Source organism: Xiphias gladius, chromosome 1 (assembly GCF_016859285.1).
Source record: "Xiphias gladius isolate SHS-SW01 ecotype Sanya breed wild chromosome 1, ASM1685928v1, whole genome shotgun sequence".
NCBI classification, from domain to species: Eukaryota; Metazoa; Chordata; class Actinopteri; order Istiophoriformes; family Xiphiidae; genus Xiphias; species Xiphias gladius.
Window position 1 is genome coordinate 32,593,501 of NC_053400.1, and position 13,548 is coordinate 32,607,048.

Below are 13,548 nucleotides of genomic sequence, written 5' to 3' on the forward strand. Positions count from 1 at the left end.
CTTCCACAGAGCCCGCCGTGTTGCACCGCCACGTTTCTGAAGTAGCCCAGAATGGACAAAACCAAACCCTGGTTCTAGAGAGGGCCTCTTGGGTTTTTACATGACCTGAAAGCCAGCGTACGTTCCCCTACACGCTTGGAAAGGGAAGGCTGAGGGGGAGGGGTGTTCAGTTGGTTGCATACTGTAACCTCACCACTAGATGCCACAAAATCCTACACGCTGGTCCTTTAAAGGCATAGTTCAACATTTTGGGAGATGCACTTACTCACTTTCTTGTCCTCAGAGTACCTTCAGACAGAGCCGGGCTAGCTGTTTCCCCCTGTTCACAGTCTCTGTGCTGGGCTAAGCTAGGCTACCCTGCTGCAGGCTGTGGCTTAATATTTGACTCGTCTCTCACGGCAAAAAGGCAAATAAAGCGTAATTACCAAAATGTCAAACTTTTCCTCTAAATACCACAAATCAGAAACACACGAACGTTAGGTGAAAAGGTTGAAGCCAAGCTTAAAACAAGTTTATATGGAGGTGTTTCTTGGTACATTTCTATCTCTTTAGCACTTGGGTAAATACAATAAACCAAGTATCTGGACACCTAGTTTTATAAAGTGCAGTATATTCATATTATTGGTGCTTTCATTTAATTTAAACATTCGGACTGTGACCTCCAGTTTAAATGTTTTTACAAGTGTCATCTGCCGTCAAAAATACGTCAGAAAAGACTGACAGATGTAAAACTGGGAACCGGCCACCTTTATGCACTGTCTCCGGATGAGCTGAAGTAGATCAAGACGGTCAACCGCGCAAGCTGCTGGCACAGGTCTGTCATCTGTTTACTGTTCACAGATATTAAAGTATGACAAAGTCCCAGTACTCAACAAGGTAAGTGAACGCAACGTGGTCACACCCGACAGACTACTCATGTTTAACGACAGAGATATTGTTTACAAAGCAGTGAAACAATTAGCATTTTGTCTTTGAAACCGAACTTTAGTTCCACTCATGTATTTGTTTTTTTTTTAATCCACCTTATAGTATAAAGTCCACTGACACTTATACCAGCCCCCGTGCCCCTGAACTGCCATGTTGAACCAAGAGAGAAACAAACACAAGCTGTTGACAGAAACTTGGGAAATCACAATTGTCCAAAACGTCACTGTTGTATGCTGCAGCATTAAGATGAATTGATTTCGTCAGAACTATTAGAAGCTTGGCCCAAACCATGAAGAAACCTCCCCAGACCAGAAAGGGCATGTCTGCAGTACAGACTTTTGGCCTTAAAGTATAATTAGTTAGTGCAAAAGACATGAGAGGTGTACAAAACTTTTTCGCTGCACTGCCTCTGCTGCAGGTTAGAGTGGACTCGCTGTGGGAAATGTTCCGTCTTACAGTTAGCAGAAAGTTAGTATTACGGTTGGTATTCAGATCCTTTACTCGAGTCAAACTACGAAGCAAAACTGTCATTTCAAAATACTCCATAACAGGTAAAGTCCTGCATCGAAGTTAAGTGAAGTAAAAAGCAAAAAAAAAAAAAAGAGTAAAAGCACGATCGTGTAGAAAAATGCCTCCTGTCAATGTATTAATGTATTATTTTATATTGTATTGTTACATTATTATCACTGATTCAGTAATGTGTAAGTAGTAGCGGGTCGAGGGGAAGCTCATTTGAATGGAGTTATAAAGTTTTATGTACTGTTTGGTACTTTGATGCACTGAAAACAATATTTCCCTCTGAAAAGTGGTGGAGTAAAAGAATAAAGTGGCATAAAATGCGACTACTCAAGTCAGGGACAGTGTTAAGAGCCGTGTTTGAGTAAATGTGGTTGGTTACGTTCCACCGCTGCTTTTACAGTAAAATACGATATCAGTGCTATATGTACCTCTAGACTCTATGGTACGACATACATTTGAATTACACCTTGACCCAACAACAGCAAGGTGGTGATTATTGTCTGATCTGTCAGACCAACGCGATCACCCACCCCCCCAGACTACATGGCTGCTTGCGTCGAACAGCGGCGGAACTGGCCCCTTTTGTTTTCCCAATTTCGGCTGAAGGCCCCAGAGGTCGCTGGGTCAGGCCGCTGTGCGCTGAAACCGCGAGGAGGTCAGCCTTTAACTCCACGGCGTGTGTGAAGGCCTCTACAGCCGAGACTAACAACAGAACACACTTAATACGGGAAAATAGTTTCAAGTAGCTTCAAGCAGTTTGAGGTTCTGAGTGTTTTTTGTTTTGGTTTTTGTTTTGTTTTGTTTTGCAGTGGACTGATGTATTGATGTATGAGGTATTAATGGGCTATGAAACGTTACTGCGTTACATCTTGGTCGTGGACAGACTATGAGACAATGGGCCCCTGGGCACAGACAGGGGAGGTCCTCTACCCCTCCTGTATAGGACACCCCACCCCCCACAGCTTTTGCGTGTCTTCTCGGTCGTTTTGAGATTGTTTAGCAGTTTCTCCTTGGTTGTTTTAAGCTTCCCCGCGATCGGCGGTCATTTCCTTTTCCACGTTTCAGAGTCTCTTTTCGCTTGTTTCAGGTTTCGTTGCAGTCGCTTTGAGTCTCTTTGTGGTCTTTTCGAGTCCCCTTCTTGTGGTTTTAAGTCTCTGCGGCTGTTTCGCATCTCTTTTTGGTTCTCTCTGTGATTATTGAGCTTTTTCTTTTGGCTCGTCCGTGTTGTTCTGCGTCTCCCCGCGGTCACTTTGTGCCCTTTATGCGCGGGCTCTGTTGCGGGGCCCCCCCCCTGACCTCTCGGGCCCCTGGGCCCGCGCCTCGTAGGCCTCCTCGGTATCCATCCATTTCGAGGGAGTGATTTTTGTCTCTAAATCGGTGGAAATGACGGTGGCAGGTAAGACAACCAAGTCCAGTGTTTATATTGATCGAATCAGCGAAACACTCCCCCCTACTGTTGTAATGAAGAAACACCTTTGCTAACATCTTAACGAGCTCGTATGCTCCTTTGTATTTGTTCGAATCCTCTTCAAACAAACTCCGGGAGCAGTTTATCTTCACCTCGGGTTGTGTCGGGCTCCTCGGTGAAGCTCCGGCATGGAGCGGCTGTAGCGGCGGCGGCGGCGGCAGCAGCAGCAGCAGCAGCAGCAGCAGCTCGCTGCGTGGTGGTTTCCGGTGTCCGTCCGTCTGCAAGAGGATGGCGTCCGGCTTCAACCGCATCCCTTCCACCGCCGGTCCTCCGAGTCCCAATTATACCGAAGGTTGTCGACCCCAGGCTGAAGACGACAGTGAAAACCATCGATAAGCGGCTCGGGTAAGCTATTACGAATTGGTTTTTTTTTTTTTTTTTTTTTTGGTAAAGGAGTTTTTTTTTTTTTTTTTTTTCCCTTTTTTTGCAGATGTGCGGGGCTCGGCTGCAGGGAGGTGGATTTTCCCCTGCAGCTCCGGGGAGGCCTAGTTTGATTCGGGTCCGTTTGCAGTGAAGGCTCGTATCAAACGCTGGACCAGTAAACGTAACTGTGGCCTTTCATAAAGCGGGTTTTCAACCGAAGCGGCGGAAGCGCACACTCCGCGTCGCTTCAGTCGCCCCTCGCCTTTGTTTTAACTTTACTTCGTGTGTGCAGTTTATCGTTCGGAAAAACCGGCGGTTAATATTTATTCTGATGCGAGATATGTGGAAATAATCTCAAAGGAGGTCCGGGTGTTTAGTAACGTTAGCTGTAGCCGTTAGCCGATAGCCGTTAGCTAAGCTGCCGCAGCTGACAGGCTAACATCTGATAGCTACAGCCTGGAACCGAAACAGCTTCTTGTAATACATTGAGTAAAATAACATTCATATCACCCCCCCCCAAAAAAAAAAAACCCAAAGCTGGATAGATCGAGATGTATATCATAAAGCCATTTGCATCATGTAACGTTTATAATACACGTTTAGCAGAGAAACTGGACCATTACGTACCCGATTTGCGTTTCAGGAAATAGACCGAGCCCAATTCTTGGTTTTTAACTGTTATTTTTTGCGGTTTTCAGTTTTCAATAAAAATGCTTCGGTTGTGTACGTGTTACCATATCATGTGCATTACGGTTAACAGTGTTTACACAGTGCTGTTAGATTTGTTTCCTGAATAATCCAGGAACAAGTTTTAGGCCTCCCAAGCTAATCTAGGTGGTTTTGTTTCAGTTCATAGCTGCCACAAATGATTATTTCTATTACTGATTCAACTGCCGATTAATCAGTTCATCCGTGGTTCGATTAAACATTAAAAAAATGATGAAAAACACCCATTACAACACAACGTGTTTTAGGGCTTATTTTATCCTACAAATTTGGACTGAAACTGACAATAATTTTCATTACTGCTTAATCTGAAGAGAATCTTTTCAATTAATCAAAAAGTTGTGAAAAAAGGGATGCCCTTGACCGCTTCATACAAACGTAGATGACATCTTCAGATGTTTTGTTTTGTTCCACCAACAGTCCAGATCTCAAGGATGTATAGTTTAAAATGAGATGCGACAAAGAAAACGGCAAATTGTGTCATTTGTGAGGCTGGAATCAGTAAACGTTTGGTATTTTTTCACTAGTTTGGCGTGAAAATGGCTGAAATGGTGAATCGATCGTGAAAATCGTTGCCAGTTATGTTTCTGTCAAGCGACTGATTGATTAATCGACATGTCATTTCTGCCGTACGGCCGATTCAAAACTCCGAAACATTACATTTACAGTAATGTAACACCAAGATGAGAGTCTTAATTCTCACATTCTAGAGCTTTAAACCGGCAGATGTTTTGCGTTTCATCTTGAGAAACTACTTTCGGGTAAATCACCCGCAGGTAATAATTGATGATCAAATTTCTTTGGATTGACTAATCGTTGCAGCTCTTTTTCAGATTTTTTCTTAACACAAACATTACACACACATTATTCTGACACTGGATACAGGTCCCCGTGCTGAAATGAAGCCATTAAACAGAAATCTTGCAAGTTGGTGTTACTGTCCCTTCCATTGCTATTTATAACGGCTCACGTCGGAAACTGTTGTACCTCATCGGCCCTGCACTTTTGTATGAACATCCTGCATTGCATTTTATTTACTCAGTGAAATAATATTTTGTGTGTTTGATGTTTGCTCAGTAATGTTGTTTACATCACTGTTTTTTGATTTCCCCCCAGGTCTTCTCACCTATCTCAAAGGAGGCGTGTAAACACAGATAGAGCACTCGCCTCCTCTCGGTGTGCTAGTTGCCATTTCTAAAGTCACATCCACCCTCTCGGTTTGGCGCTTGAAACAACCCCCCCCCACACACACACACACACACACACACATACACACCCCCCACCCCCATCTCCTGAGCACTGAATCCTTACATGCGAGTGGAAGGATGACGGAGGCATGGCAGCAGCAGCAACATGCAGTGGCTCCACCCTCTGTTGTGCACACGCTCCCCCAGGCGACCGACAACCCCCTGGGCTGCACTGTGTACGGAGTCGTCCTGCAGCCAGATGCCTCCCTGCAGCAGCCCCAGCACGGCCAGCAGCACGCTGTTCAAGCCCAGCAGCCCTCCTTACAGGTAGGAGGCGAGAGAGGGCACAAGTGTGGAGCCTGCGGTCATGACATATCTCACCTGGCCAACCCTCACGAGCACCAGTGCATGGTGAGCCAGGACCGATCTTTCCAGTGTACGCAGTGTATGAAGATCTTCAGCCAGGCCACGGACCTCCTGGAGCATCAGTGTGTGCAGGTGGAGCAAAAGCCCTTTGTGTGTGGTGTGTGTAAGATGGGCTTCTCAGTGCAGCAAAAAAAAGCCTTGTGGTGTGGTGTGTGTAAGATGGGCTTCTCGCTGCTCACCTCCTTGGCTCAGCATCACAACTCGCACGGCAATGGAAACAACCCGATGAAGTGCTCCATCTGTGAGAAGACCTACCGGCCAGGGTCTGGGAACGCCACTCCAACCTCGTCAGCTGCCAACCCCCAGCAGCCCTCCACCGGTGAGACGTCCGGTGGCGGTGCAGTGATCAGTGCCTCGTCTCCTCCTGCATTTGAGGCCTCTGCACCAGACAGGCCATATAAGTGCTCAGTGTGCCATAAGGCCTTCCGGCATTTGTCAGAGCTGACGCGCCACGAGAGGGTACACACTGGTGAAAAGCCATACAAATGTGACACGTGTGATAAAAGCTTCAGCCAGTCTTCGCACCTGGCACACCACCAGCGTACGCACAGCTCAGAGCGGCCGTACAAATGTGCTGTGTGTGAGAAGAGCTTTAAGCACCGCTCTCACCTCGTGCGGCACATGTATGCTCATTCGGGCGAGCACCTTTTCAAGTGCAATTTGTGTGAGATGCACTTTAAGGAGTCGTCTGAGCTCCTGCACCATCAATGCCAGCCAGAAGGGGAGAGGCCCTTCCGCTGCGGTTCATGCGGAAAGAGCTTCAAGCGCCCGTCTGACCTGCGGCAACACGAACGCACCCACTCGGAGGAGCGACCTTTCCAGTGCGAGGAGTGCCAGATGAGCTTCAAACAGCAGTACGCTCTTGTACGCCACCGTCGCACTCACAAGAATCCAGCTGATCGCCCTTTCAAGTGTAACCTCTGCGATAAGGGGTTTCTTCAGCCATCCCACCTGCTTTACCACCAGCAGGTCCACGGTATGGAGAGTCTGTTCAAATGTGCATCCTGCCAGAAGTCTTTCACCCAATCAGGAGAACTGCTGAGGCACAAATGTGGCGGTGAAGTGGAGAAGCCCTACAAGTGCGACGTTTGCGGCAAAGGTTATAAAAAGAATTCAACGCTGCAGCGCCACCAGAACTCTCACTGCACAGAGAAGCCGCTGAAATGTCCCGACTGTGAAAAGCGCTTCAGGTACTCGTCTGAGCTGCAGCGCCATCGCCGAGTTCACACGGGGGAGAAGCCTTTCAAGTGTGCCAGCTGCGACAAGAGCTTCAAGCAACGCGAGCACCTGGCCAAGCACCAGAGCGTGCACTCGCGGGAGACACAGTTTAAGTGTGTGTGGTGCGGAGAGCGTTTTGTTGACCTCACAGCTCTGCAGGAGCACACAGTTCAGCACACTGCTGAGGGTGAGAGTTTCCCCGAAGCTCCCTGCATCCCATGAACAGCGCTGCTCTTCAGTCCCGAGCAGCAAACGTGACATTTGCCCTCAGAGCAACGTGTGCCAGCCTCCGCTCTCCCATGTGTAGTTTATAACATGCACCCATTAATTATGTTTAATGATTTTTAGTATCTGTAAGACTCAGTTCATCCTCATCCTTTGTTGAGTAAAAGGCAAAACACCCTAAATCAACAGAGGGGATTAGGATCCCTCTTCTTATGTTGGAACACATGGAAAAAAAACCAGAATGAAAAAGGCTTGTAATGTAAAATGTGGGAAGATCCTGATCTAGTTTAGTGCTGAGTGTGGGACCTTATTCTGTGGTTGCATGTGATCGTCTGTTTTGTAACTGTTGATTCTGTCGTTGAGAAAGATGGCAAGAACTTCCAGGCAGGTGTTACATACGTGTGTTCATGTTTAGCTCCTCTGAAATCCATGTGCCTTTTTTTTTTCCCTTTTTTGTTTTCTTTTTTTTTACCGATCACTCCTTTTATGTTTTTTGTTAATTTCATGTCCAGTATAGCCGAAAACCCTCCCATTCGTATTCAGCGGATGGCTTGTGCAGCAGTATATTTTCACATACTAGATCTTAGGTAGTATCATCTGTTTGTGCATGAATATTTATCACACTTTAATATCACTGTTGTATTATAGGTTTGGTTTATTTAGGAAAACATCCTAAGAAGAAGGAAAAAAAAAACAAGTGGATTTGTGAAAATGTATAGCCTGTGTCCTATGAAATCTGTGTTGTTGCATCTTTGTATTAAAACAAATGGCATCTAGGTAACTAACCCATACCTATCATGTCATACAAACACTTGACATGTGCAATAGAACATGCACAATGTAATATTTATGACTACTGATTCATGGCATAGTCTACTCTGTTATATTATAGATTGTGTGTATACGCTTATGTAAACATTGAAAACTGTATAGTGCTTATGTTACATGCTTTTGTATTCACTATGAATGAGCTTGCTGTATTCTGCAAGCCCTTTAGTTTCAGTTCCAGATGGATTGTCATAAGATTTAACCCGACAAGACTTCAAAACGTTATATTGCTCACTCGCCACAAACTAGCTGCATTAGTTACTGTTCGATAGATCTAACAAAAGTAATGTTATTTTTTTATTTTTTGAAGAATTGGCCTTGTAATACCCTAACAGGATTCTAGCCTCCTCCTGGTCGAGACCAGACGTTCGGCAGATTAATCCAAGTAGCCTCAAAGTTGCGACTTGTGTGTTGGTTTATACCGGGGATAGAGTAAAAAAAATGTGTGTACTTTAGTTTAACGTGTGGATTTCTATATTCTGTACAATCTTTGCAGTATATTTAAGAAGGTTTTTGGAGTAAAAAAAATCATGGACAAAGGGAATAAGAATGGGTTGGGTGGGGTGGGGTGGGGTGGGGTCTACGGGGACTTTGTGCCATGGTTTAAGTCCTGGTGAGTCTGCTTCAAAACCTCCCGCGGGAGGTGAACGGTTGTAATGAAGCGTTGGATTTACACATATGGATATCAGTATAGACTCCTGTTCATATTGTATACAGACAATTAAAATAAACCACCCTTATGAGAACAAAGTGTACATTGTTTTCATCACGGCTAATTCTACTACACGAATTCTGTTAAATAAAATCAGAGCTGCAACTAAGAATTATTTTCATTATACATCTATTTGTCTGTAAAAATGCAGCAAAATTGTGAAAAATATGATTTAGAATTCCCCAGAGTCAACGAGGAGTGTTTCATACGTCTCGTTTTGTCCGAAAAAGTCCAAAACCCAAAGGTATTCAGTTTACAGTGATGTAAACAGCAAAAAAACAAATTCCTTACAATAAACCTCCAAAATGCAACACTAAAACAACTGCAAACAACACAAATCTGTAATATATATAGTACAGTAGATATAGGTGAATATCATAAATAACCCAGGTCTTGAGCAGTTAAAGTACGCGTAGCAGACAGTCCGCTGTACGTGCACAAAGTATTTGTCTTAACACTGTGTGGTTTTCACTGCAGGCTAGCGTCAGCCGCAGCTGTCAGCGGTTTGTATGTTGTCATGATGATAGATGGCCCTTTTTCTGTCCTCAGCTAACGTTTGCCGCTTCTGGCGACCGCTGAGCATCTCACACCAGAAGGAAAAAAAAAAAAAAAAAAAAAAAAGACCTGTTCTCTGCAAGTTCTGAGATCTGGCATGGACTCTTCAGGGATGGGTCCCCAGTTTTCTAACATCTCTTAAAAACGAGAGTTACTTCTGAAGTTAAACATTTAATAAATGTTTGTTCGAATGAGAAATTCCCATTTTAATGTAAAAGTAAATACCATAGCTTCTGGTTCCATTGGTCTTTAAACAGTATTAGTTGAATCATAAATATATATGTATTATTTTGATTAATAGTCTTTTGGGGGAAAAAAGTAAATACAAGTGTTCTCTAAGAAAAATGAAGAAAATCACATTTGTGCATAAAAAAAAAAAAAATTCCCATTATAATTAATTGTTACATTTACGATAGAATCAATCCTGGGGTCTTTACATTTAAAATATATTATGATCTTTAACAGTGTAAAAAAAAATGTTGGAAATGAACTAAACTAAAATCTGACCAAAACAAAAAACAAAAACAAAAAAAAAGGTGAAAGTGATTCAGTGAGTTTTCTAAAGTGTAAGGATGTTGAATGCAGCATTATACATTATAATTTAATAATGTAAAGGACTGATGAAGATAATGTAGAGGTTGGTAGTTCACACTAAAAATTTAAATCTTCACAATCTGTGTCTTCATAACTACATTATACATGTGCCACACTTTTAGAGTTCTACATTACTAACCAACATGAATCACTGAGCGCTTTATTAGGAACGCCACGCCAATACTGGGTCGGGCCTCCCTTTGCTCTGAAAACAGCCTCGGTTCTTCGTGGCCTGGATTCCACAGGATGTTGGAAACTTTCCTCTGAGATTCTGCTCCATGTTGACCTGATTGCATCACGTCACTTCTGCAGATTTGTGGGCTGCACATTCATGCTGCCGGTCTCCTGTTCTACCACATCCCAAAGGTGTTCTACTGGATCCAGATCTGGTGACTGGGGGGGGGCACTGAAGTACAATGAACTCATTGTCATGTTCATGAAGCCAGTTTGAGACGACTTCTGCTTTGTGACATGAGCATTATCCTGCTGGAAGTAGCCATTAGAAGGTGGTGAACTGTGGCCATAAAGGGAAGCACATGGTCAGGGACAATACTCAGACAGGCTTTGGCATTCAAACCATGATTGGTTGGTATTAAGGGGCCCAAAGTGGAGCCAAGAAAACCTTCCCCAAACCATTACACCACCACCAGTCTGGGCTGTTGACACAAGGCAGGTTGGGTCCATGGATTCATGCTGTCTACACCAGATTCTGACCCTACCATCTGCTGCCTCAGCAGAAATCCAGATCAGACCAGGCTACATTTTTACGGTCTTCAACTGTCCCATGTTGGTGAGTCTGCGTTTCTATTCTTGGCAGACAGGGCTGGAACCTGACGTGGTCTTCTGCTGTTGTAGCTCATCCACCTCAAGGTTTGATGTGTTGTTCATACCGAGATGCTTCTCTGCTCCCCACAGTTGTAGAGAGTGGTTACCTGAGTTACCGTTGCCTTTCTGTCGGCTCCAACCAGTCCGGCCCTTCTCCTCTGACCTCTCTCATCAACAAGGTGTTTCCGTCCTCAGAGCTGCTGCTCACCTGATGGTTTTTCGTTTCTGGCTCCGTTCTGAGTAAAAACTCTGGAGACTGTTGTTTGTGAAAATCCCAGGAGACCAGCAGATTCAGAAACACTCAAACCAGCTCGTCCGGCACCAACAACCGTGTCACGGTCAAAGTCACTGAGATCACATTTCTTCCTCATTCTGATGTTTGAACATTGACTGAAGCTCCTGACCTGTATCTGGAGGATTTTATGCGATGCAGTGCTGCCACACGATTGGCTGATTGGATAATTGTATAAATAATCAGGTGTGCAGGTGTTCCTAATCAAGTGGTCAGTGAGTGTATACATACATTTGTGTGTGTGTTAAACGTTACGACGCTTCTTAGCGTGGTCATGTGAAGGCTTTGAGGAGAATTGGTTGTTGTTGTTGTTTAAAAGCCTCGGACGCTCAAAACAAACATCCAGGACTTTCAAGTGTAGTGGGACAGCCGGTCCACTGTAGCGACAGAAAATGGTTTGAGAAGTACAGCTGTGTTCTTTTTAAGTAACCGCCTCGTCAGCTATACTTCGATCAACAGATCACCACTAACCTGTTGATAATCAATATTATTAATTTATCAGGATGTAGCTGCTGAAGCCACCTGCCATTTATTGTTAACGATCTTCAGGTCACCGAGCTTTTGCGGTTCACTTCCGGGGGATGTTTACCGCAAAAGGGAAGACCGTCCTGCCTCTGCTAACGAACCACCACCTATCCGGCAACATTATTAAATCCCCGATTCTGCGGATTTCACACACACATTACCGGTAACTTCGGAGCCGGTGGTGACTCGTCGCTGCGCGGAGAGAAAAGTCCCGCTGGCCTGACGGGCTAACGTTCACGTCGGGCGGACTTCCTCCGAGCACCGGTATTACTACGACGAGGTTAGCAGGCTAACTTTAGCCCCGTTATTGATATCACATTTCACCAATGTCGACACTATTAAATAATCCGCAGTCTAGAAATGTTCCTCCTACAGAATAATATAACTCCTTGGTATATATTTATCTGCCTTGCTGCATGCGAGGTTCAGGTATGATCCTTTTATGTGTTGCTGAGTAAGCTAGGTCGCCGTAACTAACAGCTAGCTAGTTAGCATTAGATTAAACGATCGTGAATGACGCCGGCGCCCCCGAAACCGGATTAGATGTTGCGATAACATGGCGATAACCGGCAAGATCGGTGTTAACCGGACCCATGTGAAGTGTCAACAGTGGCTATCTGGCTGGTGAAAAGGGCCCCGGAGAGCCAGTGTCGTGACGGGCTCCACACACAGTTTTTTTTTTTTTTTTTTTTTTGGGGGGGGGGGGTCTGTGATTTTTAAAATGGGCTTTTGGGAAGGGGGGGTCTGGTTCTGGGTCTGGTTCTGGGTCTGACAGGGAAACGCAATTGAACACGACACCTGCCACAGTCCGTCGACCGAGAGGTTTTAGTGTTTTCGTCGTGGTTTAATGAGTCTACATGTGGTGGTTTTGAGGTAGCTCTGGTCTGATGTGGTCTGGATGGAGAGAATGCAGTGAGACTGACAATTTTTTTTCTTTTCTCAAAGAGAGAATAAACTAGTGGTTTCACAGAACCTGAAACTGGGTTGTAAACAGCCTTTAGAGTCTTCATGTTAATCGGATCCAGGTTTGGCAAGTCTGAGGACCGGTTGCTTTTAAAGGAGATAAAGCCCACGGCTGTCTCTGGTGGTAAAAGCACAGAAAGTCTCTAAAATGTGAAAAGTCTCCAGGTTTATGTAAGACAGGTTTGACAAGTCTAAAGACACCGGTTTTTGAGGCTGACCTGGTCTGCTGTGGTCCAGATGGAGAAACTGCAGGGAAATCACTTATGTGTCTGTTTTCACACACAGAATTGAGGTTTAGCAAACCAGCCCATGGAGTCTCCATGTTAATCTAGTCCAGGTTTGACAAGTGTAAGGACAGTGGTTTGTACAGTAGATAAAGTCCAGTGTGGTCTGTCTGGTGAAAAGGCAGTGAAATCTCCCTTTTTCTGTTTTTCACAAACAGAATAAAAGTTTCTGAGAGAGGAAAAGGGGATTGCGATCAAAATGGTCACCAGGCTCAGGGAAAGTGGTTCTGACTGGGACATGAAATAGACAGGACAGCGGCTCATATGTCACAAACTGGCAGGTAGTTCTGTCCGGCAAGGGATTTTAGGTATTCTTTAGTGTCTCCATGTTTATCTAGTCCAGGTTAGACAAGTCTAAGTACAGTTTTTTTGAGGTTTTCCTCGTCTCATATGGTCCTGACACAGAGAATGCAGTGAAACTTCTATTTATGTCCTTTTTTTTTTTTCATTAGTATAATAAACGTATTGCAAATCTGAAACTTGGATTTAAACAATCTGTAGAGTCTCAATGAACATCTAGTCCAGATTCCACAGGTTGGAGTTTCGGGGCTTTTGGTCTACACCTCTACAGTGAAAATGTTTCTCTTGTTTCAGCTTCACAAATGTGTGGATTTGATGCTTTTCTTCGTCATATATGAAAGTAAACCAAATATCTTTAGGATTTAAGACTAATCATTATATAAAACAAGCAATAAATCACCCTGGGCTGAAATTGTTTGTTTATTTTACTGTTTTTACGCTTAAGAGATTAATTTGAGGAAATAATCTTCAAATCAATCAGCTCCAGCCCTTTGTGCATTAAATATTATCTGAGTCTCTGCTCAGAAGCCAACCTCAGCCTCATTGTTATTGCATCCTTTTGTTTGAATTCTCTCCTCTCCCTCAGTTTCTCCTCTCCCGTCTTTCTGCAG

General features: G+C 44.3%; 1 protein-coding gene across 1 annotated transcript; it reads left to right on the forward strand.

Annotated features, from left to right (window-relative positions):
• Positions 1–2,932: 2,932 nt before the first annotated feature.
• On the forward strand, positions 2,933–7,989 carry LOC120795154 (zinc finger protein 319). The gene is made up of 3 exons (XM_040136769.1): positions 2,933–3,259; positions 5,120–5,708; positions 5,760–7,989. The coding sequence occupies exons 2-3, from the start codon at positions 5,329–5,331 to the stop codon at positions 7,054–7,056; spliced, it is 1,677 nt and encodes a 558-aa protein (XP_039992703.1). The 5' UTR covers positions 2,933–3,259; positions 5,120–5,328; the 3' UTR covers positions 7,057–7,989.
• The last annotated feature ends 5,559 nt before the right edge of the window (positions 7,990–13,548 follow it).